The 25,142-nt window shown below is 36.8% G+C and overlaps 2 protein-coding genes across 5 annotated transcripts in view; both read left to right on the top strand.

Moving 5' to 3' along the window:
- The window catches only part of ash1l (ash1 (absent, small, or homeotic)-like (Drosophila)), a 33,641-nt gene extending 16,927 nt beyond the window's left edge, over positions 1–16,714 (top strand). Inside the window, 17 exon segments of the mRNA XM_058752704.1 lie at positions 701–847; positions 2,302–2,410; positions 2,825–2,986; positions 3,098–3,168; positions 3,405–3,577; positions 3,688–3,840; positions 4,322–4,376; positions 4,568–4,700; positions 5,614–5,883; positions 8,254–8,340; positions 8,551–8,641; positions 9,456–9,594; positions 11,218–11,390; positions 11,532–11,698; positions 12,551–12,848; positions 12,851–13,033; positions 14,233–16,714. Of these exon segments, the coding sequence (XP_058608687.1) occupies positions 701–847; positions 2,302–2,410; positions 2,825–2,986; positions 3,098–3,168; positions 3,405–3,577; positions 3,688–3,840; positions 4,322–4,376; positions 4,568–4,700; positions 5,614–5,883; positions 8,254–8,340; positions 8,551–8,641; positions 9,456–9,594; positions 11,218–11,390; positions 11,532–11,698; positions 12,551–12,848; positions 12,851–13,033; positions 14,233–14,324 (2,503 nt within the window). The 3' untranslated portion in view covers positions 14,325–16,714.
- Positions 16,715–17,409: 695 nt separating this feature from the next.
- Positions 17,410–25,061, top strand: lrrc71 (leucine rich repeat containing 71). Of its 4 annotated transcripts, none has more exons than XR_009267184.1 (14): positions 17,410–17,618; positions 17,779–17,901; positions 18,043–18,162; positions 18,269–18,344; positions 18,460–18,534; positions 18,824–18,892; positions 22,213–22,372; positions 22,482–22,565; positions 22,677–22,871; positions 23,001–23,076; positions 23,180–23,253; positions 24,133–24,207; positions 24,295–24,383; positions 24,452–24,499. XR_009267184.1 is itself a non-coding variant. In XM_058752716.1 (14 exons), exons 1-14 carry the CDS (start codon positions 17,534–17,536, stop codon positions 24,587–24,589), a joined length of 1,473 nt encoding a protein of 490 aa, XP_058608699.1. In that variant the 5' UTR covers positions 17,410–17,533; the 3' UTR covers positions 24,590–25,061. The 4 variants fall into 4 exon arrangements, 3 of the variants coding, with proteins under 3 accessions (XP_058608699.1, XP_058608698.1, XP_058608700.1); XM_058752716.1 differs by having other exon boundaries at positions 18,046–18,162; positions 24,096–24,207; positions 24,452–25,061; XM_058752715.1 differs by having other exon boundaries at positions 24,096–24,207; positions 24,452–25,061.
- The last annotated feature ends 81 nt before the right edge of the window (positions 25,062–25,142 follow it).

Below are 25,142 nucleotides of genomic sequence, written 5' to 3'. Positions count from 1 at the left end.
ACTAATCGTTAAAGGCAGCGCGTCACTGCAGCTGCCGTTAGAAGTCGTGGTTGCTATAGAAACAGTCAGCGTTCTGAGACGTGCGCTTAGGACTGCGCATGCGCACGGTTTTGGAAAATTTGATGTTCCCCATTCAAAGAAATAGGAGTTGCACTTGCGAGTCGTTTCAAAGATGGCTGCAGAGTGATATGACTTGTCTTAAAGGGTCTTTGGTAGCAACTACAATGCACTAATAAAGGGATAGTTCACACAAAAATGAATGTTTGCTGTTAGTTTAGTTACCCTCAGGCCATCCAAGATGTAGGCGAGATTTTTTCTTGAGGAGAACAGTAAAGAAGATTTTTTTTTTGCTGAAACCTTGGTGATTCATAAAATGCAAGTCAGCGGCTGCCCGTCTTTAATACCCAATACCCATGGCTCCTGACAATATATTGAAGTCTTATGAAGCAAAATGATTGGTCTGTGCAAGAAACTGAACTTATTTACAGCATTATTATTTTTTTAATTATTATTATTTATTTTTTTTAGCATTTTTAACTTCATGATGATAGGACAGTTTATAGTTGACAGGAAGCGAAGTAGGAGAGAGAGAGGAGGTGAGATCGGGAAAGGCTTTTAGTGTAGTTTTACTTGATTGATTGTTTAATCTGCTGTTCTGAAGAATATTATCATACGTTCAGCAAGTCTGTTTTGTGTTTAGGAGTCGCATGATGGAGCAGTACTTTTCCCACAGTGGCCACTACTGTCTGAACCTGGACAGCGGCATGGTCATCGACAGCTACCGCATGGGCAACGAGGCTCGCTTTGTCAACCACAGCTGCGAGCCCAACTGTGAGATGCAGAAATGGTGAGTGAAACAAAACCGTTGATGAGTCACTGAAGAAGTACGGTAATAAAATTCCATCAGCCCTTCTGATGTTCTGAATCAGAAAGGTCGTTTCTAACGATGAGTCACTGGGGACGTGGACGACCACAAATACTGAGTGAGCAATGACTTTATCCTTTAGAAATTGCTGTATTATGAACAAACCGTGGTCATGTTGAACAAATTAAAGAGGAAGAGGTCACTGCTGTTGAAATTGTTGTTTCATAAATTAGCATAATTAGTCAAAATCTGAAGGATTATAGATTAGCAACGAGATCGTGAACTCAAGATCCAGGTCAGTGACAAACATCTGCATGGTACCGTAACACAATTACACACACATTAGGTGTTGGTGTTCACACATAGTCCAAAGAAAAATGTAATCTTCTCCATCTCTTGCTCTGTCTACGTTTTTCTCTTTCACACACACATACACACATTAAAAACAGTGCTTGTAGGCTGGATGGTGGCAGATCATCCATCTTGTCACAGAAGAGCGATTATCTGTAGCTTGTGTTTTAGGGTGGGGACACAGCTGTGCTGCCCAGTGGTTAGCTGTTAGAGCACACACACACACACACACACACACACCTACATCTGTGCCAAAATGGCCTCATTCTACCTTATTGCATAATGTACAACTCAGCCTAGTTGTTCAATATCAAGTCCAGAATGCTTGATGTTGCTTGAGTTAATTTGCTTTCGAGGCTCGACATTCATGTGCAACGAAGCTACAATATATTAAAGCAGTAAGACAGACAAGGCTTTTTAACATTTTTAACAAGGCTTTTTTTTTTTTTTTTAAGAAAATAGTAGTCTTATTCAGGAAATTTATCAAAAGTGACAGTAGATGTTTACATTGTTGCAAAAAAAATATATTTCAAATAAATGCTGTTCTTTAGGATTTTATATTCATAAAATCCTGAAAAAATGTATCATGGTTTCCACAGAAATAGTAAGCAGCACAACTGTTTTCAGCATTGATAATAAAAATAAATGTTTCTTAAGCAAGAAAACAGGATATTAGATTGAATTCCGAAGGATCATGTGACACTGGAGACTGGAGTAATGATGCTGAAAATCATATATAGCATGCAAAGAGCGCTCCCTTTAAATTAATTAAAAACTGTCACTCATTCATCACGATCTTACAAAGTTCCGTTTTAACCAATGAGTGTGACCACATAATGAAACCTTTTTTTTTAATGAAGTTACGAGCATGATAGAACTCGGAGCTGGACAAAAAGCAGTGACTGTGTGGATTCTAACCTAAACACCTCTGATTGGCCATTGCATTGTAGAAATCAACAAACATGTCTGTGATTGGCTAATTTGCTCCCCTCTGCGAAAATGTCGAGCAAACTGTATTATTGCTTTAGAAACTTGACTAAGGTTGAGTTGAGTTTAAATCATCAGTCTGTCTGTCTTTTTCTCAGGTCGGTGAATGGAGTGTACCGTATTGGTCTGTTTGCTTTGAAAGACATCAGCAGCGGAATAGAACTGACATATGACTACAACTTCCACTCCTTCAACACAGAAGAACAGGTACGTTAGAAGAGCTGCTGCCACCCGTATCCTGCATGTCAGGAACGTGCCTGTCTGAAGCATGTACGTACACGTGCACGGTCTGTACATACGCAGCTGTGTTTTGTAGCGGATGCTTGTACTTTATTCGTCCGGATCGGTGGTGTTGATTCAATCACTCATAGCAGTTTAATAATTTCAGCCACAGAGTTTAGAAGACTTGAGTTTTTTTGTAACTTTTATTTTTATTTGTTTATTATTATATTTCACATTAACAAGGTTGATTACCTCTGATAGTTTACATTTGTTTTCCTTTTTTTTAACATTTTAACATCAGGATTTTCATATGCTGGTGGATTGGACCTGTAGTAGATGTTTAACATTTTCCTCTTGCTTGTCAAATGATAATGTTTCTCTTCTCTTGTTGCTATGCAGCAAGTCTGCAAGTGTGGCTCAGAGGGTTGCCGTGGCATCATTGGAGGCAAGAGTCAGCGAATCAATGGGCTGCCTGGGAAAGGGGGTGGATCAGGGGGCGGAGCCCGGAGGCTGGGGAGACTCAAAGAGAAACGCAAGTCCAAACACTCACTGAAGAAACGGGTATGTTCATTCACAGTTCATTCAATAATGATGCACTACTATTGGCTACAGTAGCTTCTAGTGCAAAATTTTCCTAATGCAAAACTTTTTTTTTTGTATTTGACCTTTAAGGAGGAAGAGTCAAGTGATAGCAGCAAGTTTTACCAGCACCTTTTAATGAAACCTATGTCAAACAGAGAGAGGTAGGATGCCATCACACACTGTTTATTTTCTGGGCCGCTGGTTTTAAAGGGTCATATTTTACACGCTTTGCAAGTCCAATTACCAGTCGAGGATGTTTTTGCAACAAAACAGTCATAATTTGATTTAACATTTGGCACATTGAAATAAACGGGGTAACTTTATATGAAACGACCTCTAATATAATAGACCAATCTCTCACATTAGACATCCTCCGCTGGTTTCTTGTTTAATTTAGGAACTTTGTGCTGAAACATCGAGTGTTCCTGCTGCGGAATTGGGAGAAGATGCGGGAGAAACAGGAACTTCTGAAGCGAGAGGGAGACAGAGAGCGAGAGAGGGAGAACAGTGGTCTGTCTATTTACACACGCTGGGGAGGAGTCATCCGCGATGACGGCAACATCAAGTCAGGTGTGTGGACATGCGCACAATTCATCAACTTGATCTCAAATTTGTCATTATTCTGCTTTGAGTCTTCAGGTAAATGTTGCACGATTAGCATTGTTTGTTGCTTTTTCCAGATGTATTTTTGACTCAGTTCTCAGCGCTGCAGACGGCACGCTCTGTGCGCACACGCAGACTTGCGGCAGCCGAGGAGAACACAGAAGTTACACGCACTGCACGCCTGGCACACATCTTCAAGGAGATATGTGACATGATCACAAGCTACAAGGGTAAAAAAACACTAATTCATTCACACAAACACCATCATACTTTTTTGCATACAAGTTTTTGCTAATGATCTTATTGTTGACAGTCACTTTAATGACTGCATAATCATTTTTATTATGCAAAACAAGAAGCAAAGGTCATAATCATGGTGTAGACATTGATTTTGACATGCATTTGTAGTTGACAGCCGGTTGTCTAGACTGCAATCGGTTGTTAACTTATTACCAAGTGCTGACACTCATTACTTATTTGTTCTGATGGAAATCTTATTTTAAATGATTTAGTTATGCAAAATTCAGTTAGTGAGTTATGCGATTCTGAAAAAAGCTTTGATTTTGATTTCATCTAGAATGTTGATTCTAGTTCCAATCTAATCGTAGTGCATTTTTTGTTTTATTGCCTCAGCGTCATGAGACTTGCAATTAAACACACTGCATATGACATGCATTCTCACATAATCAGTTACTTTCTTGTTCTTTGAAGATTCATCCGGTCAGACTCTTGCTGCTCCGCTGCTTAACCTGCCTTCTAGGAAGAGGTGAGAACAATATTATGTTCTTAGTACAGATTGTTTACTATATAAATATGTACTTTTTAAATATTTGGTGCAGTTAAAGGGTCTACAAAGGTTGTCAGAGACCTGCAAATATGGTTCTTATAACATTCTGAGGTATTAATAACTGCAGTGAGAACAAAGATGTGTCTTATGGTCACTGTATGCGTCAACAGGAACGTACAGTACTATGAGAAGGTCACCGATCCGCTAGATCTCAGTACTATAGAGAAGCAGATCCTCACTGGACACTACAAAACTGTCGAGGCATTTGATTCGGACATGCTGAAAGTGTTTCGTAATGCTGAGGTTAGTCCCACTTCTCCTATACTCATAACTCTCAAATAGGGGTGGGTGATATGAACAAAATCATATATCACGATATGTGTATTTTTATTTCACTGTAACAATATAAATCACGATATAGTTATTTTTGCTTTAAATAGGGGATTTATGATATCAAAATTTTTGATACCATAGAAATTTCACAATTCTTTTCACCAATGTCAATATAACAAAGTAAAGAGTCAGCGTTTAAATAAGAATAAGAAACGAATTACAAGCAATAGGACAAAAATACAGTAGAACAAATAAATAAGAAATGGTACATACATTGTATAAAGTAATCAAATATAAAAACACTACATATTCTTCACTGTGTAAATTTAATATATATTTCTTCTTATTAAAGTTGCAAAAGTGATTTTGTCGAGAGCAGTGAGAGATTTTCTCTCTTTTGTTGTTTAACATGAATGACACAGCAGGAATATTAGACTGCTGTCACTTTAAGAGCTGCATGCATCCAATATACTGTTACGCGTGTGTTTATTTTCTCAGCTGTTTGCTTTTCACTTGAGACCTAAATTACTGTGTTTATGAGGATACTTGCAAAGACGGGCATTTTGTGACATACAAGTATGTGTATTTATCCGTTCAAGGCCAATAAAGCGTCAAAAATAACTTCGTTCATTACTCTCGTGCTCTATGAGCACTGTATTCACTCTGTGTTCTATGAGCACTGTGCACTCAGTATTTTTGTCCTCATTAAAAAAAATTTAAAATAAAAACAAAACAAAGAAATAGTAAAGAATAAAGGCAAATATGAATATCTTATATTTTTCACATTTAATTGGACATGTAGAAATCACTTCAAAGAGTCTTCTCTGGCATATTCTGCATTACTTTCCTTAATCTCTTTTGTGCTTTTCCTTATTCTCAACAGAAATACTATGGCCGTAAGTCTGCCGTGGGTCGTGATGTGTGCCGGCTGAGGAAGGCGTACTATGGTGCACGTCATGAGGCTGCTGTTCAGATTGATGAGATTGTGGGCGAGACGGCCAGTGAGGCCGACAGCTCTGATTCGCTGGAGAGAGACCACGCCCACCATCACCATGACAGTGGGGGCAGCCATGACAAAGACGATGATGTGATCCGCTGCATCTGTGGCATGTACAAGGATGAGGGGCTCATGATCCAGTGTGAGAAGTGCATGGTATGTGCTCATACTTAACCTTTTGAGCGGTACGGTCCTACATATGGGATTTAGAACGTTCGGTGACGTCGCATAACTGCCAAATTTAAACTGCGGTTTCGTGCGTTTACTGGTGCTGAGCTCTCTGAATTGCGGCGTGAACAAACATGGCGGCACCCATCTCACTTTACAGATCAAGATCATTTATAAAGGTTTTTAAACGACAAAACACACTCATTTACACGTATTTGCGAATCGGAATATCAGATTGTTCATGACATGGTAAGCATGTTTGTGAATATATTAAATAAAAATGGAAATAAAAGCGATCCATCTGTCATACAGTGTTATTGTGGCCGCGGTGTCACGTGACAAGCATGACACGTCGCCATGGAAACAGTAAGGGGAAACGTTCTAAAATAACGGTCTCCTTAAAAAAACTCACTCTGTGGGGACCTCTAGAATATTTTAAACTCGCCAGTGAAAGGGTTAAGATTAGGGATTTGAATCTCCCTGTCGAGGAGAACTCTGGCATTACATTTCAAAGTGACCAAACTAAAGATTTTCACCTGGTAGACTGTAAAATTGGCAATGCGGAGGCAAGGTTCTTCGCCTCCACGTCGTGCATTCAAATCGTTTAATGCACAGCTAGCCGTTGATTATCCCTTACATGCCATGGTCATTTCACAGCATTCACATATTAAAGATGTTAACAATATTTGTGCTGCAATATTTGACCGGAACGATAAAAATGACGGTTATTTTCGTCTGTATTACTATTCAACTGTAACTGTATGTTACTATGGTTACCAATGTTTATAGGAAGCGCATTAATATAGAACGTGATTAAACTGACCTGGAACTATCTGTGCGGTTCAACGAATTTAATCAACACCTGCCAGCCAATCAGAATCCAGTATTCAGACAGACCATGGCATAAATCATGATATACAGTGCCCTCCAAAAGTATTGGAACATTGAAGACAAAATTGCTCTGTTGGCTGTGGAGTCAAGACATTTGCAAATATGATGAAAAGATGAATATGAGACAAAACTACAGAATGTCACATTTTATTATTAGCCGTTTCAACACATACATGTTTTACCAAATAAAAAGAACAGCACTTTTAGAGTTTCATCCCTTTATCTGATGTGAGCATAAGTATTGGAACAGTTGCCTCACAGGTCTTTCTAAGTCATCAGCTGTGTCCTGTTGCATTAATTCTTCAGATATTAGCAGAGAATGTGTCGTATCAGTTATATCCATTACTTCTGCATTATGAATCTTGCAATCAATGATGACGCACACAAACCAGGATGAAGACGAGGGAGCTGACTTTGAGAGAAAAGCAAGCAATTTGGATGCTAAAAGAAAAGAGGAAGTCAATTATAGCACTAGCAAAAACAAAGGGCATGGAGAAATCAAGAGTTTGGAAACCACCAGCGACACCAGCAACCAACAACTACCTGATCGGCTGAGAAAACAACAGTAGTTGATGTCATAAAATCATAAAAGCTTTGTCTGTAAAATCACCAACAACTTCCAGAAAGCTGGGGTGATGCTCTGACAATCTACTGTCCTCAGGAGACTTTGACACAGAATTACAGAAGCTACACAGCAAGATACAAACCTCTGACCAGCTCCAAAAATAGAAAGGCAAGATTAGAGTTTGCAAAAAGGACAAAGGTGAGCCAGAAGAGTTTTGGAACTGTGTTTATGGACCGATGAGACAAAGATGAACCTTTATCTAAGTGATGGGAAAGCAAAAATGTGGAGAAAAAAAGGGAACTGCAATGATCCCAAGCATACAGCCTCATCTGTAAAGCATGGTGGAGGTGGTGTCATGGCATGGGCATGCATATGCTCACATCAATGAGTGGGATGAACTCTAAAAGTGCTGTTCTTTTTATTTGGTAAAACGTGTGTTGAAACAGCTAATAATAAAATGTGACATTCTGTAGTTTTGTCTCAAATTCATCTTTTCATCATATTTGTAAATGTCTTGACTCCACAGCCAACAGAACAATTTTGTCTTTACTGTTCCAATACTTGGAGGGCACTGTAGTTATTTTTGCTTTTAATAAGGTTTTTATGATATCAACATTTTTGATACCATAGAAATGCCGTAATTCTTGTCATCAGTCCATTCCAGTTTGTTTTTCATCTAATATTTTTAGTTTTTTTATTTCTACTTCATTTCAGTTACCAAAAAATGATCTTCAGTACTTTCAGTTTTTGGTAACAATAAAACCACAGGCTAATATACTAATTTAATTATTCATTATTCTATCATTATCCATGTTGTTCATGTAATATGTTGTGTATTGATTTGAAACCATGTGTAATTGGGGGAAGTATAGCTAATGTATCTCTCTGTTTCTGTTTGTCAGGTGTGGCAGCACTGTGATTGTATGCGATTGGAGGCCGATGTGGAGCATTATCTCTGTGAGCAGTGTGACCCACGTCCAGTGGACAGGGTATGTGACCTTTCAGTCTGTGTAACTTTACAATTCTTTCTTCCTCTCTGACTATGTTTAGCACGGCCATATGGTCTCTTATCACAACATTTTAAAGGTCACCCCAGGATAAAATCTCCTCTGTCATTCAGGAAGTTTGGAACTCTTGAAAGCTTTTTTTTTTTTGTGTGTGTGTTTGTCTTTTATGCATTTCCTGTCATGTTTCAACAGGAGGTCCCAATGGTGCCCCAACCCAGTTATGCCCAGTCAGGATCCATCTATTATATATGCCTGCTTCGTGATGACTTACTATTGCATCAGGGTACGTGTGTGTGTGTGTGTGTGTTTTTGTGACAAATGAGGACATAAATTTGTATAATGACAAGGGTGTGACATAGGTATTACAAGGAGAAGGTGACTTTTCAGGACATTGCTCCATGTCCCCACTTTTCAAAACGCTTATAAATCACACAGAATGGAGTGTATTGAAAATCTGAAATAGCACAAAGTTTTCTGTAAGGGGTAGGGTTAGGTGTAAGGTTGGTGTAGGGCAATAGCACATACAGTTTGTACAGTATAAAAACCATTACGCATATGGGATGTCCACACTTTTCACACAAAAACAAACGTGTGTGTGTTTGTGAAATGAAATCTGCACTACTGTTCAAAAGTTTGGGGTCAGTATTTATTTTATTTTTTTAAAGAAATTAATACTTTTATTCAGCATTGACGCATTATATAGAAAACAAGACAATAAAAATATTTATATTACAATTTTTGTTCCTGTTTTTGAGCTCTCTGTTCATCAAAGAATCCCCCAAAAATAATAAACAGTACAACTGTTACAACTATTAATATTAAGCAGACTATTGATCAGAAGAAATGTTTCTTTAGTGGCAATTTATAATATTTAAATATTATAATATTAAAATATTTTAAAATAGAAAACAAGTTATTTAAATTTGTAATAATATTTCACAATATTACTCTGTTTTTGATCAAATATATGCAGTCTTGGTGAGCGTGAGACAATTTTCAAACATATATTTTTTTTAAACTTCCAGCTGTAGTGTATATTGTAATATTTTGGTTCAAATGTGTTTAGGTTTATTAATGTTTGAGTGTGGCCATTGCAGGTGACTGTGTGTACCTCATGAGAGACAGCAGACGCACTACAGAAGGCCAGCCGGTGCGTCAGTCATACCGTCTCCTGTCTCATATCAACAGAGACAAACTGGACATCTTCCGTATTGAGAAACTCTGGAAAAACGAAAAGTGAGATTCACTACACACCACACAATGTTCAGTTACACTTTAGTTTGGGGACTAGTTTTTACTATTAACTATGACTTTTGCCTCAATAAATTCCAAATTTGCTGCTTATTAATACTTAGTAAGGTAGTTGTTAAATTAAGGTATTGGTAGGATTAAAGGGATAGTTCACCCAAAAATAAAAAAAATTCTGTCATTAATTACTCACCCTCATGTCGTTCCAAACCTGCAAGACCTTTGTTCATCTTCGAAACACAAATGAAGATATTTTTGAAGAAATCCAAGAGTTTTCTGACCCCGCATAGACAGCAACGCAACTATCACATTCAAGGCCCAGAAAGGTTGTAAGGACCTCATTGCTATCTGCTGTAATGTTATCAAGCTACGAGAATATTTTTTGTCCGCAAAGAAAACAAAAATAATGACTTTATTCAACAGTTTCTTTTCTTCTGTGTCAGTCTTTGCCACGTTCATGAGAGCGCCACGACCCATGCGTGTGGTGCTGCTGACGCAGGAAATTTTAGTTTTCTTTGCGCACAAAAAGTATTCTTGTAGCTTCATAATATTAAGGTTGAACTACTGATGTCATATGAACTATTTTAGCGATGTCCTTACTGCCTTTCTGGGCCTTGAACGTGTCAGTTGTGTTGCTGTCTATGCAGGGTCAGAAAGCTCTCGGATTTCATTAAAAATATCTTAATTTGTCTTTCGAAGATGAGCAAAGGTCTTATGGGTTTGGAACAACATTAGGCTGAGTAATTAATGACAGAACTTTCATTTTTGGTTGAGCTATCCCTTTTTGGGGTCTAAAATATGGTGTTGCAGAATAAGGCATTTGTATGTTCTTTTATAAGTACTAATAAACAGCCAGTATGCTAGTATTATGCATGCTAATAAGCAACTAGTTAATATTGAGAATTGGTCCATAAACTAAAGTGCTATCAAACGTACTTATTTGCACTCTTGATTCAGAATTAAGCAATGCCATTCCTGTTGGCCATGGAACAACATTCCTATCACCGTAACGTTTAGTGTAAAGGTTAGGCTGAGGCTTAAACAAAGTTCTTATCCTCCTGGCAGTAGCTTCTGGTTGTAGAGGTGGGATTGTTTGAAAGGAATATTTTTTTTTTTTTTATACTGCTACTAGAAGTCTAAGATCCAGTGGTCAGAATCACCTTTTAGTCCCTCAGTCCAGACTTAAACGTAGAGGGGATGGAGCTTTTTCTGTGGTTGGAACAATCTGCCGCTAGAGATTAGATCTGCAGCTTCCTATCCATTTTCAAGTCCCTTTGTTCGATCTGGCCTCTAATACCCCTTTCTCATTACATTGTAGTAAGGCTTTGATTATTACTCTGTCTTCAGAATGCTTATCTGTCATTCTTTTTGGTCTGTTAAATTAAAAATTTTTAAATGTCTTATTTCTGTTTTATGTGTTAGATTTAAGATTAGATTTTTTATGTACAGCACTTTGGTCAGTCTTGTGGCTGTTTTTAAATGTGCTTTATAAATAAATGAACTTGAATATGTCTGTCTTCACTAAATCACCTCGTCAGTGCTTGTTTCATTAATTAAAAGAAGCATGGACCTTAGATTTGATCTCGACTCTCTCTCTTTCTCTCTCTTTAGAGGTGAGAGGTTTGCCTTTGGTCATCACTACTTCCGTCCCCATGAGACGCACCACTCTCCTTCCCGCCGCTTCTATCATAACGAATTGTTCCGAGTGCCTCTGTATGAGATCATACCACTGGAGGCGGTGGTGGGAACATGCTGTGTGTTGGACCTGTATACTTACTGCAAGGGTGAGACATTCACACATACAACAGTTTTACATAAACAAATCAACAGTGAGATCCAAGAAATGCACTGAACCAGATGTTACATGCTGAAAACCACCATACGCTTTGCATGCTAATGCCTCATGCTCTCTCTAATGGATTCAGGTCGTCCGAAAGGGGTAAAGGAACAGGACGTTTACATCTGCGACTACCGGCTGGATAAATCAGCACACCTGTTCTACAAGATCCACCGCAACCGGTACCCAGTGTGCACCAAGCCCTATGCGTTCAACCACTTCCCCAAAAGACTGACACCGAAGAGGGACTTCTCAGTGAGTAGTTGTATAAGCTAGGAATCTGGATTTTTAGAACCATGAAGATTTTTTGCATGACAACATTAATAATTATATTATTTTGTGTAATAATACATATTTTCTCATTTAATATGGCTATATTGTATCACAAAATATATTTTTGGTCTTTTAATGGTGCACATTTTAATATTTAATATAAACCGTTACATTATATCACAATTTATATTTTTAGAGAAGTGAAATTTGACCTGGAAATTTCTTTTCTGATATTCACCCATAACATATTAATACAATAATAATTTTTTTTATTCATGTTTTACTTGCTGTACTTGCTATTAATATGAATAATTATTATTCATATTAACACTATTATTACTTTATATTTGAATTTTGATATATTACATTACAAATTTGATTTAGTTTTTTTTTTTGTTTTGACCTGGACATATCTTTTGAGATTCAGCCATAAATGTTTTTATGAATAATAATTTATTTTATTCATATTTTTACAGATTTAAATGGGAAAATTGTATATATTTATTTATATTAATAGTAGTATTACTTTGTTTTTTAATATTACTAATTACTGTATATGTGTGTGAGTGTGTAAAATTATTTTTATTTATTTATTTTTGATTTTATTTTCTATTTAAGTTTGAAATTTTGACTAGACATTTTGGGAGTCACCCATACACTGTTATGGCCCAAATTTTTTTACTGTATTCATATTTTGACAGTTGGGATGGGATGGGAAGTGGTGTTTTTTCTCCTTGTTGACTTACTTAACTACTTTACTAGTTTACATTCAAACAGTCATGAATTAAGTGTGCGAGTTGCATCAACACACTTTTTTAATTTCTCTCTCTACAGCCTCACTATGTGCCAGATAACTACAAGCGGAACGGCGGCCGCTCTGCCTGGAAGAGCGAGCGGCCCAAAGGTGCAGCAACCTGTGATGAAGAGCCCTCCCCCAGCACGTCATGTGACCGGGTGTCTGCTGGCTTCTCGAGAGATGGGGACGAGGACGGAGGGAGAGGAGCAGAGGGAGAGATGGAGACCACTCAGGAGGACTCCAGCGCCCCTGTTCCCCAGATATCCACATCACAGGAAAAGAGGACAGGTGGGGAGGAGGAAGACATAGAGGAAGAGGAGGGTGAAGATAGGAGAGAGGAGAGACGGACGAGGGCTCTCGAGAGAGGGGAGGAGGAGGGAGGGACACATTGGATGCCCCATGCTCTTCCTCACTCTCCTCTTCACCTCTTCATCCATCCATCCTGGGAAGAAGGGAAGCACAGAGAGAGCGATTGAACAAGATTCTGCTCGACCTGCTGCACCGGACGCCCAGCAAGAATGGTAAGAGACAGAAAATATTTTTTTAACCAAAAGGCTCCAACATAATTAATTCCTGTAATCCAGCGTTTTAATTTTTTCGATGGTATCACAAATATGTTAATAATTTTTTTATGTTCTACAAACCTCATTATTGTTGGCTTCATTTTTGTCATTAAGTATCATAAATTACATTTTAACTTTAAAACACAAATAATATTACATGAATAATTCATTTTAATATGAATAATATCTTTATGAATATCTATGTAATATCATTAATATAATTAATGTAATCTAAAACTGATTACATTAATCTAAATATGAATAAAATAACAAATAATTGACCGCATTCACACTTTTGGGTGGGCCTCAGAAAGAAATGTCCAGGCCAAATTTCACCCCTACAAAAAATTTCACCCAAAAAAAAAAAAAAAATCTGTGATATAATGTAATATGGTTTGCATTAAATATTCACCAAATTATTTGAAAAACCTTCAGTAAAGTCCTTTTCAAATAAATCCTCTTTCTTTCAAAAGAGCATTCTGAATTTGTGTTTGGAGCAACAACGATGAAGAACTATATTATACTATACAACAAAATATATTTGTTGTAGTTTTCATGTAGATTTGATCTGGATATTTCATGAAAAATGTTATTTGTTGATTTATTTAGTGAAATTTGACCTGGACATTAGATTAGTTAGAGTAACTATTTTACAGTTTTAGATCGGAAATGATTTTATTTCTGTTAATAATTAATACTATTCATAATATTATAACTTTGTGTTCTAAAATATAACTGTTACATTATACTGTTACAATATATATTATCTTTATATTTTTGTTGATCTTTGACCTTATTCTGAGATCCATCCATAAATGTTAATTCAAGTCAATAATGTATTATTTTATTCATGTTTTTACAGTTTTAGTTGGGAAATATTAATAATGTTACTATTTATTATTAATATATAATGTTATTGCTTATTTTCTTTATTTAATATGCCCTATTTTATTCTGAATAATTGAAAAACAATCCATAAGTACTTATTCACAGACTTGTTTTATATGCATTTTTAAAAACAAACAAAAAAACACTTGTTTACAAACTTTTTAAACACCATGTATATTCATAATCTGCTTGTCTAGCCCCACACTGCTACAAATCTACTGTAACCTGTATTTTGATGAAAACTCATTTCTTTATTGCTTCCTTTACAGCGATAGATGTGACGTATCTTCTCGAGGAAGGCTCTGGTCGCCGCCTCCGCAGACGGACGCTTGGACTGAGCGAATTTATTTGCAGGAAGTAATGCTGACTACACTCTCTGCCGAGCACGCTTGCAGAGCAGCAAGAGAATAATGAATATGGAGGAGCAGAGGTGGACTACACCTGAAAACAAGGGGGTCAACAGAGGTGAAAGGCGACAAGTTCATATTTATATCTTGCAGTTTCGTTTTCTAAAGAAGCTACAAGAGAGACCAGCCCGAGCTTCGTGCACTGAGGACATGCAATTTGCTGCAAGTCGTCAACCTTGATGCATTTAAAAAGAACAAGCGTCAGACATAGGAAAGTTGCTTTGAAATTCTAACAGAGTTGTTGCGGATGAACTAGGACTTCACTGGTCAAATGTCTCCTATGACTAAGTGGTACTTTATTTGGCCTTAGTTTAGGGTGCAAATGGAAAAGTGGGAGTCTGGCGCCACCTTATGGTCGACAATGGGAATGACGAGTACAACCAAGAAAGAAAACGAGGCAAAAAAATAAATAAATAGGAGCATCATAGGAGGTGCAGTGTAGCGCACACACACTGCCCATAGACTGAGAAGAAGAGAGAAAGGAGAGAGCTGAGAAAGAACGTTGGCTAACTGCACTTTTAACAACAAGGACATAATTCGCTCCCGGAGATGTACGGATAAGACACACTAACACTCACGCAGTATTGATCAATGCTGTATGATAAAGCAAAACATAAGTATGTTACCTTCTTTTTCTGTTTGTTTTTTATTTGTTATACTGTAATTACGTTAAGAATGGAGCACGACGGGGTATCCATGTTTGTGAGCTCGGGACTTCGGGACTGGGCTGGAATGTTTTGCTTCTGTTATCGTGGGCATTGTGATTGGTTAGAATGGCTGCCAGCCCTGCCCCCTTTTTTAAAAGTATTTAATTCACCAGCTCAAAATAAAAACAAAAACAAAAAACAAACAAACAAAATCTAGCTGAGGAGGCACGCTGGCTTTATATAACGCCTTAGAATGCTGTTATCTTGAGCGTTTTTTGTTTATGGTAGTGTGTGAGATTCTTTACGGTGTTTGTGAGCGCGTGTGTGTGTGTGTGTGTGCGCGCGCGCGCGTGTGTGTGTGTGTGTGTGTGAGCCCATTCTAATAATATAAATACGAAAGAGGAAACAACTAAGGGCTTGACAGCAGTTAATAAACAGTTAAATTCATGAATTCACAAGAACTTATTGTATCACGTGATGTTATATTTTTTGTGAGTGGCTTGTAGGGCGGGTGGGATGGGGTTCGGGTTCAGGTTCAGGTTTTAGTGTTGTTGTTGTTTTCTTTTTCTTTTCTTTTCTTTTATTGGTTTTAATGGCCTTTCAGGTTGCCATGGAGAATGTTTATAAACAAAATCATGATGAGATTTTTGCCCTTAATGCATCAGCTATGACAGATAAGTATTTCAAACCCCTTAGATGGACCGACAAGGAAAAAACAAAACAATGAAAACTGACAAACAAAAGGAAAGAAAGTTGTATAGTGCCAAGCTATGTATATAAACAGACAGGAAAATGTGAGAAATGTCTCCAAAAGCAATATCTTGATAATGGATTTTGTGTATTGTATTGTACAGGATTCAGCCCTATATGTATTATTATTATTATTATTATTATTATTACAATTCTTATGATTATTATGCGATTTGTATTGACAGAACTGTCTCATGTAACTTTACGAGAAGCGGACGAGAAAGCGGCAGATATTATGATTAATAATCGCTACAAATTTCCGGCATAATCGACGAACCATCTGAAACTTTGTTACCCAAAACCATGAATTGAGCGCATTGCGAGAGGGAGGATCGTCAGATGGACTTTGTGGAAGGGGACGTCGCAGTGACCCCACACCTGGCACCCGTCACTGTAATAATTAATATTAACATTATTCTAATTATTATTATTATTACTTTTTGAGGAGAAAAAGATATAATGTTCCTCGTTTTTTGCTGCAAAGTGTTGAACACTAAAAAAACAAACCAACATAAAAATGTAAAATGATATTTTGGCAGAAAAAAGAAGCTGTCAACCCAATATCATGTTCTTAATCTCCTTTTTAATTTTTTGTTTTTGTTTTTAATTTTTTTTTGTTTTGTTTTTCAAATGAGAAAAGATTGTTCTGTTTTTTGTGATAGCGGTCATAAATATAATGCTTGTATTTCTTGTATTTGTGTGTTTTTGTGTGATTTGTTTAGTTATTTTTAGACAATCACAAAATAAGATGCAAGCATTGTATATGGACAGACTGGCAGGCATTTTGTGATGTTGTGTACAGTTTGTCGAAACTTCTTCCACTCTGGTTCAAAGTTTGTAATTATAAAGTCATGAAAATGCTGTTGGTTTTTACTTTTTTTGTTTTATATTCTATTTGTTTTGTTTGTTTGTTTGTTTTTTAATAAAAAGCACTACATTATTGTGAATATACTTGCCTGTTGCTCATACATTTAGCAGAGAATCTGTGATACAGTTCTTTATTAGGTCATAACCATTATTACTCCAGGTATACAGACAAATCGTATCTTAACTGTATGGACAGTCATTACATCTTCAAATAAAGTGAATTTTAACTATTGCGTAGCACATTGACATTGTGTACCATCATTTGACCTACCATATACATACAAGGAAAACACTTAGACAACACTTAAACACATTAAACATTGTTTAATGCTCTCCAATTAATGCTAATTTATGTTTTCACATATACTGACTTTGATGCAGTCATTAATTCTTGAGGCATTTATCTGCCGTTCCTTCTTAAAATGGCAACATTTTTGCTAAAATATATTACGCCTCCAGAAAAATATGCTATGATATGCTAAATGTATATTTTTATTTTATGTGGAGCTAAAAATCGCTTTCAATCTCAGTTTATTAATGTATGAATTTAAATAAATTTTTCCTTTTTTTATTAGTTATTTGACACATTATTTTTATTGTATCTAATACTGGTGACAGTTTTTTGAGTGTACAGGCAAGAAAAAATTGCTATGGTCATCTTTGTAAGGTTTTATTTACAAGTGCGGTGTGTTTTCAGAGTTTTCTTCTTGCCGCCATCCGCCAGGTGACGCCAACGGTAGTATTTCAAATGAAGCGCCAGCTGTTGGCATGACAACGGAATACAAACTGAGCGAGCGACATGGCTGAATAAATGTTGCTCAACTATATATTTATTATAATTATTAATCGTTTATATTAATAATTTAGTTTCAACTGCTGGTTAGTTTTCCGCTTAAAAGATGAAAAAACGAGTTGAAAAATCCTCCAAGGAGAAAGTGGACAAGGTGGATTCTGTGACTGACGAAGAGCCACCTAAAACTGCAGGTATGTGACTGTAAAGACAGATAGATAGATTTGTGATCCTTAAGTAACCAAAATATATGCCATGTCCGAAGATATGCAGCTTGTTGGAGTTAAAATGCTGTGTGATAGTCCGAAAGCACTTAAAGTCAGTGTCGGTGTGTTTTTGTATCGCTCACACTAGATGATTACCAGTGTTCAGGAAATCTGGAGCTGGACTTCACAGAGCTGTGCAAACTCATGGGTGTGAAAGAGATCCCTTCTGTGAAGATAAAGCTGTCAACATCTTCAAATAGAGGAGTTATGGGTAAATACTGTTGTACATAAAACATACATTGTAATGTCTACTCTGCTAAAGGATGATATGTCTTACTTAATGCTATTTATTTGTCTCCCATATTAAAAAAACTTAATTTTTTCATAATAAAATCCCTAACCCGGACTGAAGAAGACAATCAATTTCAGACATCCTTAGAAAGTCAGATGACAACTTGGTCCTCTAAGCCTTGCCTCCAGATAGAGCTGGAGAATGAAGACCACAGCAGTGTAAAGGAAGTCAAAATATCCGGTAAGGCTGTTGCTTCTTTGTAAACAATAAGATGTAGTTGTTCGCACTCCTAAGAAATGTTTAATATGAAAATGACTTTGTTTTTCTATTGCTGTTATTTTTTTAGGATGGAAGGTGGATGAGGTGGTGCTTCAGGTGTTGAGCAGAATATTGCCGTCCCTCATTAACCTACAGTGCTTACAGTAAGCCTTTGAGTGTGTGCGTGTGTGTGTTGTAGGCTATGTATGTTTATGAGTGTTCCTGTTGCAAATAAACAGCATGTTATGTCAATTTCCCATTAATGGTGATGCTTTGCAGCATGTGGCGTGCGGGTCTGACAGATTCCACTTTCACCTCCATTAGAAACATGGTGTCTTTGTGCTCAAATCTCAGGTAAGAACAGTCAAACTGTTTTCGAAGGCCAGAATGACTTGTAACGATTTCTTGCCAGTGTTATTAAGAACCACATTCAGTGTGTTATAAATAAGTTTTCATTAATTCATTTCACGTGAATTAAATATCACAATGTTATTTAAGGCTTAAATGATCATCTTTCATGAAATCATATCCGCTAGCAGGCTATAAGCCTACTAGTTTTGCTTTAGATCTATTTGGAAAATAAATGATGGTAATAGATACTGGAAAATATGATGACATCATCTACCAACTTATATCTTAATAGGAAGGTGGTTTTGGAGGGTAATCCACTCCCTGAGCAGAGTTTCCACTTACTCTTAGGGGAAGACAGCCTGTGAGTCATTTTCATTTTTAAACATACATACACGTGATGCTTGCAATATATTGTACCATTCAAAAGTTTGGGGTAAATGTTATTGGATTTTTAAAAAAGATTTAATGCTTTTATTCTTTTTTTCGCTTTGAATCAGCAAGGATGCGTTCATTTGATCAAACAGCAAAAAAAAAAGAAAAAAATTCAGCATTGATTATAATACATAAATTTTTTCTTGAGCGGCAAATCAGCATACAGTGGTGGCCAAAATTATTAGAACACTAGTATTTTCACCAGCTAAAAATGGGTTTAAGGCAGTTATTTCTATCTTTTTCTTGTCTAAAGTGTCTAAAGTGAAGTGACGTGTGGCCAAGTATGGTGACCCATACTCGGAATTAGTGCTCTGCATTTAACCCATACAAGTGCACACACAGCAGTGAACACACACCCGGAGCAGTGGGCAGCCAGTGCTGCGGCGCCCGGGGAGCAGTTAGGGTTCGGTGCCTTGCTCAAGGGTCTCACGTCAGTCGTGGTATTGAGGGTGGAGAGAGCGCTGGTTATTCACTCCCCCCACCGACAAATTCCTGCCGGACCTGAGACTCGAACCCACGACCTTCAGGTTACAAGTCCGACTCTATCCATTAGACCACGACTGCCCCACTGCCCCACTATCTTTTGCTGTAAGTGTGTCAGTAGGAAATATCAGTTTACGTTTCCAAACATTCATTTTTCCATTAATTGTAATAATCCAGTGAGATTTTTGTCTGACAACAGCCAGTGCTCCACACAGAGATCTGATCTCATCATCGTGCAGTCTGTCTGGAATGGCATGAAGAAACAAACTGAGACGGACTAAATCCAGAAGAACTGTGGCAACGTCTCAAAGATGCTTCAAGAAACCTACCTGCAAAGCTACAGTACTGTTAAAGGTTTTAGTCACTTGTGTAAAAATGCTGTACAATGAGGATGCTGTCAAAAATAATGTCATGCATAGATTTTCTTTATCAATTAACTTCTATTAACTAAATTAAATCAACATTTGGTGTGACCATCCTTTGTGTTTAAAGCAGCTTTTGCCCAAGGTGCACTTGCACATAGTTTCTCAGGGAGCTTTGCAGGTAGGTTTCTTGAAGCAACTTGGAGACGTTGCCACAGTTCTTCTGGATTTAGTCCGTCTCAGTTTGTTCTGTTTCTTCATGTCATTCCAGACAGACTGGATGATGATGAGATCAGATCTCTGTGTGGAGCACTGGCTGTTGTCAGACAAAAATCTCACTGGATTATTACAATTAACGGCAAAATAAATGTTGGAAATGTAAACTGATATTTCTTATGGACACACTCAGCAAAAGATAGAAATAACTGACTTAAAACCATTTTTTTAGCTGCTGAAAATACTAGTGTTCTAATCATTTTGGCCACCACTGTATCAGAATGATTTCTGAAGGATCATGTGACACTGAAGACTAAAGATGCTGAAAATTCAGCACTGCCATAACAGGGATAAATTAACAATCAATTTAAAATATATTAAAATAAAGACTGTTATTTAAAATTTCTGTAAAAATGCATTTATTTATTTACAAATAACGACTTCCCTTAAAAGGAGGTTCTGTCAGATTTAGTTCACTTCTGGGTTGTTATATTTGTATCCCGAATAAGGACCAGAAAACATCTAATTCACATTCCTAATTTTCATAAGCAGCTGCAATTTAGTTACCTTTACCTCTGAGATCAGGAAATGTGGTCAGAAGATATGGAATCCTTCCCCGGAGTCCGAGTCTGCTCAGCTGAGTTCGGGCTTCCTGAGGCTCGATGGAAGTCTTTCAGTTACAGAATAATAGGTTACCAAAATAAATTACTCAGAGACTTGTTTTAATAAAAGTTTAACAGATCATCATTTGTAATGGTTTCGCTTTATTAGTAAACAATAACTCATAAGCAATAAAATGAAAGTAACAGCGAGTAAGTCTTCACCATCGGAGTGCGGCCCCATCTGGAGCTCTCCCTTGGCATTTGCATTAATTTCATAAAATCCTCCCTGCATCCTTCCTTATCTAGCAGTCTTTTTTACACACACACATAGACAGGACAAATGACCTTTATCCCACTTAGTACAGAGTGTCAAAAGTTCAAATGGAAGAATTACAGGGGTTCTAAATACAACATGAGTATCTTCATCTCTGTTTAAGCCTACAAAAATATTTGTAATACCTCTAAAAGCATAATCTAAGTATACATCATCTTAACCACAAAAGTAACACCCATATACAGATAGGATAAAAATTGTACGGTTAGATATTTATTGTGAGATGCAGCCCCTTTCTTTCCATCGTCTTACAAAGCAAACAAAGCATATAGCAATTAAACCACCAGCCTTCAACACTTATAGATTTGGGAACAAGATATGTGATCAGAAAATACATCTGAAACCTTCTATAATTTTAGAGCCGGAGCTTTAAGTTTCAATGATTCTATATCACTAGCTAAGGTTTGTAACTCAAGATTAAAATAATTGTATTCAACCATTTCTCTTAACAGTTTCATTATTTTCTTATTCAATGTTTCTTGTTTTCGCATCAACTTTATCATGGTTCTCATCTTAAAATTTATGTTCTTCTGATGTTCCAGGTCTCTTCTTGGTCCGGCGGCGCCGCACCACTTTCTCTTTCTTTTTTAATTTTCCTGCTCTCTTCCAACTGCAATCCTTTAATGACCAAATCGTCAAAATCAATATTTACTTTACTTAGATCATGATCACTGTTTCCAATAGAGAACTGATCAGGAAATTGTGTATTTATAGGCCTATATTTGACAGGGTACAAATTTTTCCAAGCTTCCATTCCTGTAGAGTTTCGTTATCAGTCACTGCCCAATCACCTTTTTTATGTATGTTATTCCCCTTGCTTTCCACAATTATTTATTAGCTCTCTCGATTCATCTTTAACCGTGGGATTTTACCCCCAGTCTGTTTTTAAAGATAACTTTTTCCTTTAACCCTCTCCAGATGCCCAGGGGTCACAGAGGCATATATATATTACATATGAGCTGTCAATTGTTTAATAATCTGTGCATGCAGTGTACACATTAATCATTCTTGCACCCCCTCATACACAATCTCAGTCACGTAGCAGGCCATGAGGTCTTTAAAATGCATGATATCCAAACAACAACTACAAATGTCTTCTATAAGATAGCTAAACTATTTCATCAAAGTAGGTACACACACATACATTTGCTGCTTGCAATATAGAATTTAAGTGTGTTATTATGTATCTCTCATAATGACAAAATGCATTATTTTTTTTCACTCAGCTCTTTTCAAATAATGTCCATGCTAGGTTGACGGACTTATCACTACGTAATAATCATATAGGAGAGGAAGGAGCTCGTCTGATTGGCTCGGCTCTGTCCACTTTACACTCTACCAACAAAAACCTCCTGTCTCTCAACCTAGCCTTTAATAGTATTGGTGATGCAGGTGCAGTTCACATTGCTCAGGTGTGTATTGAAGTCTGCCATCTGAAGGTGTTCAGACAGTTTCTAATGATGTCAAGACTGCATATACTTAAAATTGAGTTTTTAATATCACCTATCCCTCTTTTTAAAGGGTCTGCGTCTCAACCGTTCCTTGCTGTGTCTGTCATTATCCTACAATCAAATAGGGGATAATGGAGCAGCTCATTTGGCTGAGGTATACTTATATACTCCTATTAACAACTACAGTCTATTTGCCTTACTCTGCCTAACTTGACACATTAAACATGCATATTTCCATGCATCTTTTTCTCATTTCCTTATTTAGGTGCTTGGCCCTTTTGCTCTGACACATGAGGAGATAGTTGAGAGGCGGAAACTGTTCATTAAAGGTGAAGAATCAACGATGGTCCAGCCATCTCTGGTTAGTCTTGCAGACTCACATGAGCGGCCTGTTTCCGTCCGCAGCAGCTCTTCACTGGATCGTCTCAACAAGACTACAAAGAACCCCGCAAAAAAGAAGGTAGAGCAGTGTTGTGCCCTATACATTTTATGACATGAAAAGAGTCTGTCTCTTTTTATTGAGATACAGTACAGTGGTTCACAGTTGTTTCATAATGTCTGTTGCATGATTTTACTTTATTGTGTGTAGGACACCCCTAAGAAAGAAGAGAAACCAGCGGCAGGTCAGGTAGCAAAGAAAGAGGAGCCAAAAGCGTCCAAGAAAGGTAATTAACTTCCTTTGACACCTGTTTGTTTGAGATTCAAAAGTGGACTTTATATTTTAAATGGTACATTTTATTTTATATATTTTATATGCTTTTCACTCAGATAATAAAGTTCCCCGTAGCCAGGCTGGTAAATCAGCAGGAAAAGACAATAATCTACTAGTATCTGAACAAGAGGTAAGAATAAGTTAAAAACAGAAGTAAGGAAAATGCAAAATTTTATATACGTGTGCGTGTGTGTGTATGTACAGTCATGGCCAAAAATATCGGCACCCTTGGTAAATATGATCAAAGGCGGCTGTGAAAATCAATCTGCATTGTTAATCCTTTTGATCTTTTATTTAAAAAATTCACAAAACTTTAACCTTTCATTGGATAATAAGAATTTAAAATGAGGGGAAATATCATTATGAAATAAATGTTTTTCTCTAATACACATTGGCCACAATTAAAGGCGCCCTTTTATTCAATACTTTTTGAAACCTCCATTTGCCAGTTTAACAGCTCTAAATTTTCTCCTATAATGCCTGATGAGGTTAGAGAAGACCTGACAAGAGATCAGAGACCATTCCTTCATCCAGAATCACTCCAGACCCTTTAGATTCACAGCTCCATGTTGGTGCTTCTTCTCTTCAGTTCACCCACTCATTTTCTATAGGGTTCAGGTCAGAGGACTGGAATGGCCAGCAGAATCTTGGTTTTGTGCTCACTGACCCATTTTTGTGTTGTTTTTGAGGTTTGTGTTTGGATTATTGTATGGTTGGAAGATCCAAACATGGCACATTATAAGATTTCTAACAGAGTCAGTCACTTATTGATTTTTTAAAGCCACTTTTTAAATAAAAGATCAAAAGATTACAATGCAGATTAATTTTCACAGCCTTCTTTGATCATATTTACCAAGGGTGCTGATATTTTTTTCCATGACTGTATATATAGAAAGAGAGAGTTTATGAAACCCCTTTTGCTATAATTAGATTTTTGATTTCCCATTAAACATGCAAGCATTTGTTTGTCAGAGAGTGGAGGTGGTTGAGACAGTGATTCCTCTATTAGATCCTGGAATTGTGCACACTGGAGGGAAAGTCATTCATCCGGGAAACACATGCCTTACTTCTCTGAATCTCTCAGGTGATTTAATTTCAGAATTGATTTAATTTTGGTATTAGAGTGAAACATAGTTGTACTGCTGTAACGTTTTCTTTTCTGATAATGCAGGAAACAAATTGACTGAGCAATCACTCAAGGTGTTCCTCTCGTCTCTGGAAGGCCAGGGTGAATGTGGGCTTCTGCATCTTTCTCTCAACGTGAGTATCATCATTCTTTTTCTAATCCTTTTTAAAAAGCTTGTTTAAATTTCAACTATGTTTTTCAGAGGAATCAGTTTCCCTCAGATTGTGGCACCTACCTGAAGATACAGGAGATTATGTCTCTCAGGGACCCTCTAAAGAAAAAACGCTCTGGTCAGGTGGAGGATGAACACGGTGAACCCAAGACCACCAATGACGCCTAACAGTGTAAATGACAAGAAGGGTTTAAAATATGAAAAATATGAAAGTTACTGCCTCAACTCATCCATATGAATATTTCATGCTTTCATAGTTTGTTAAACTTTTTTTTGTATCTTTGCTGTATTGTATTTTTACATATTCACTGACATTATACATGGAGAATTGTAGACAAAGGCTTGAATATTAGTTTTGATTTGTTTAACATTTTGGTCACTACATGTTATTTCACTGTTTTGATCATTTTTCTAGTAAACTTTTCCATTGAAATTTAATTTAGTTGGTCTGGGCTTTTAGGGCAAAGGATTGCTGAAACAGCCTGTATTGTTTTATATATACATTTTCTCTGTATTACTGCTACACTTCTGCTGAAATAATTATGTTTTACCAATTGGTAATTTAAATTGTATTAGTTAAAATCTTAAAAATGATAATTGTACCAGCTACGTATTTATTAAAATAAAGCATCAAATTCAAGTCAACATAATAAGTATGTTATTCTGTTTTTCATTCATCCGCAGAGCTCTTTATTTTTTATTCTTTTCCCATCAAAGATTA

The sequence above is a fragment of the Onychostoma macrolepis genome, chromosome 19 (assembly GCF_012432095.1).
Source record: "Onychostoma macrolepis isolate SWU-2019 chromosome 19, ASM1243209v1, whole genome shotgun sequence".
Classification (NCBI taxonomy): Eukaryota; Metazoa; Chordata; class Actinopteri; order Cypriniformes; family Cyprinidae; genus Onychostoma; species Onychostoma macrolepis.
This window is presented reverse-complemented; position numbering and strand designations above follow the sequence as displayed.

Coding starts and splice junctions, on each gene's coding strand:
- lrrc71 (XM_058752715.1), top strand. CDS start 17,534: ATGAAAAAACGAGTTGAAAAATCCTCCAAGGAGAAAGTGGACAAGGTG. Junction 17,902..18,042: donor TTCAAATAGAGGAGTTATGG/GTAAATACTGTT, acceptor CCCGGACTGAAG/AAGACAATCAATTTCAGACA. Junction 18,893..22,212: donor CTCTTAGGGGAAGACAGCCT/GTGAGTCATTTT, acceptor TGTCCATGCTAG/GTTGACGGACTTATCACTAC.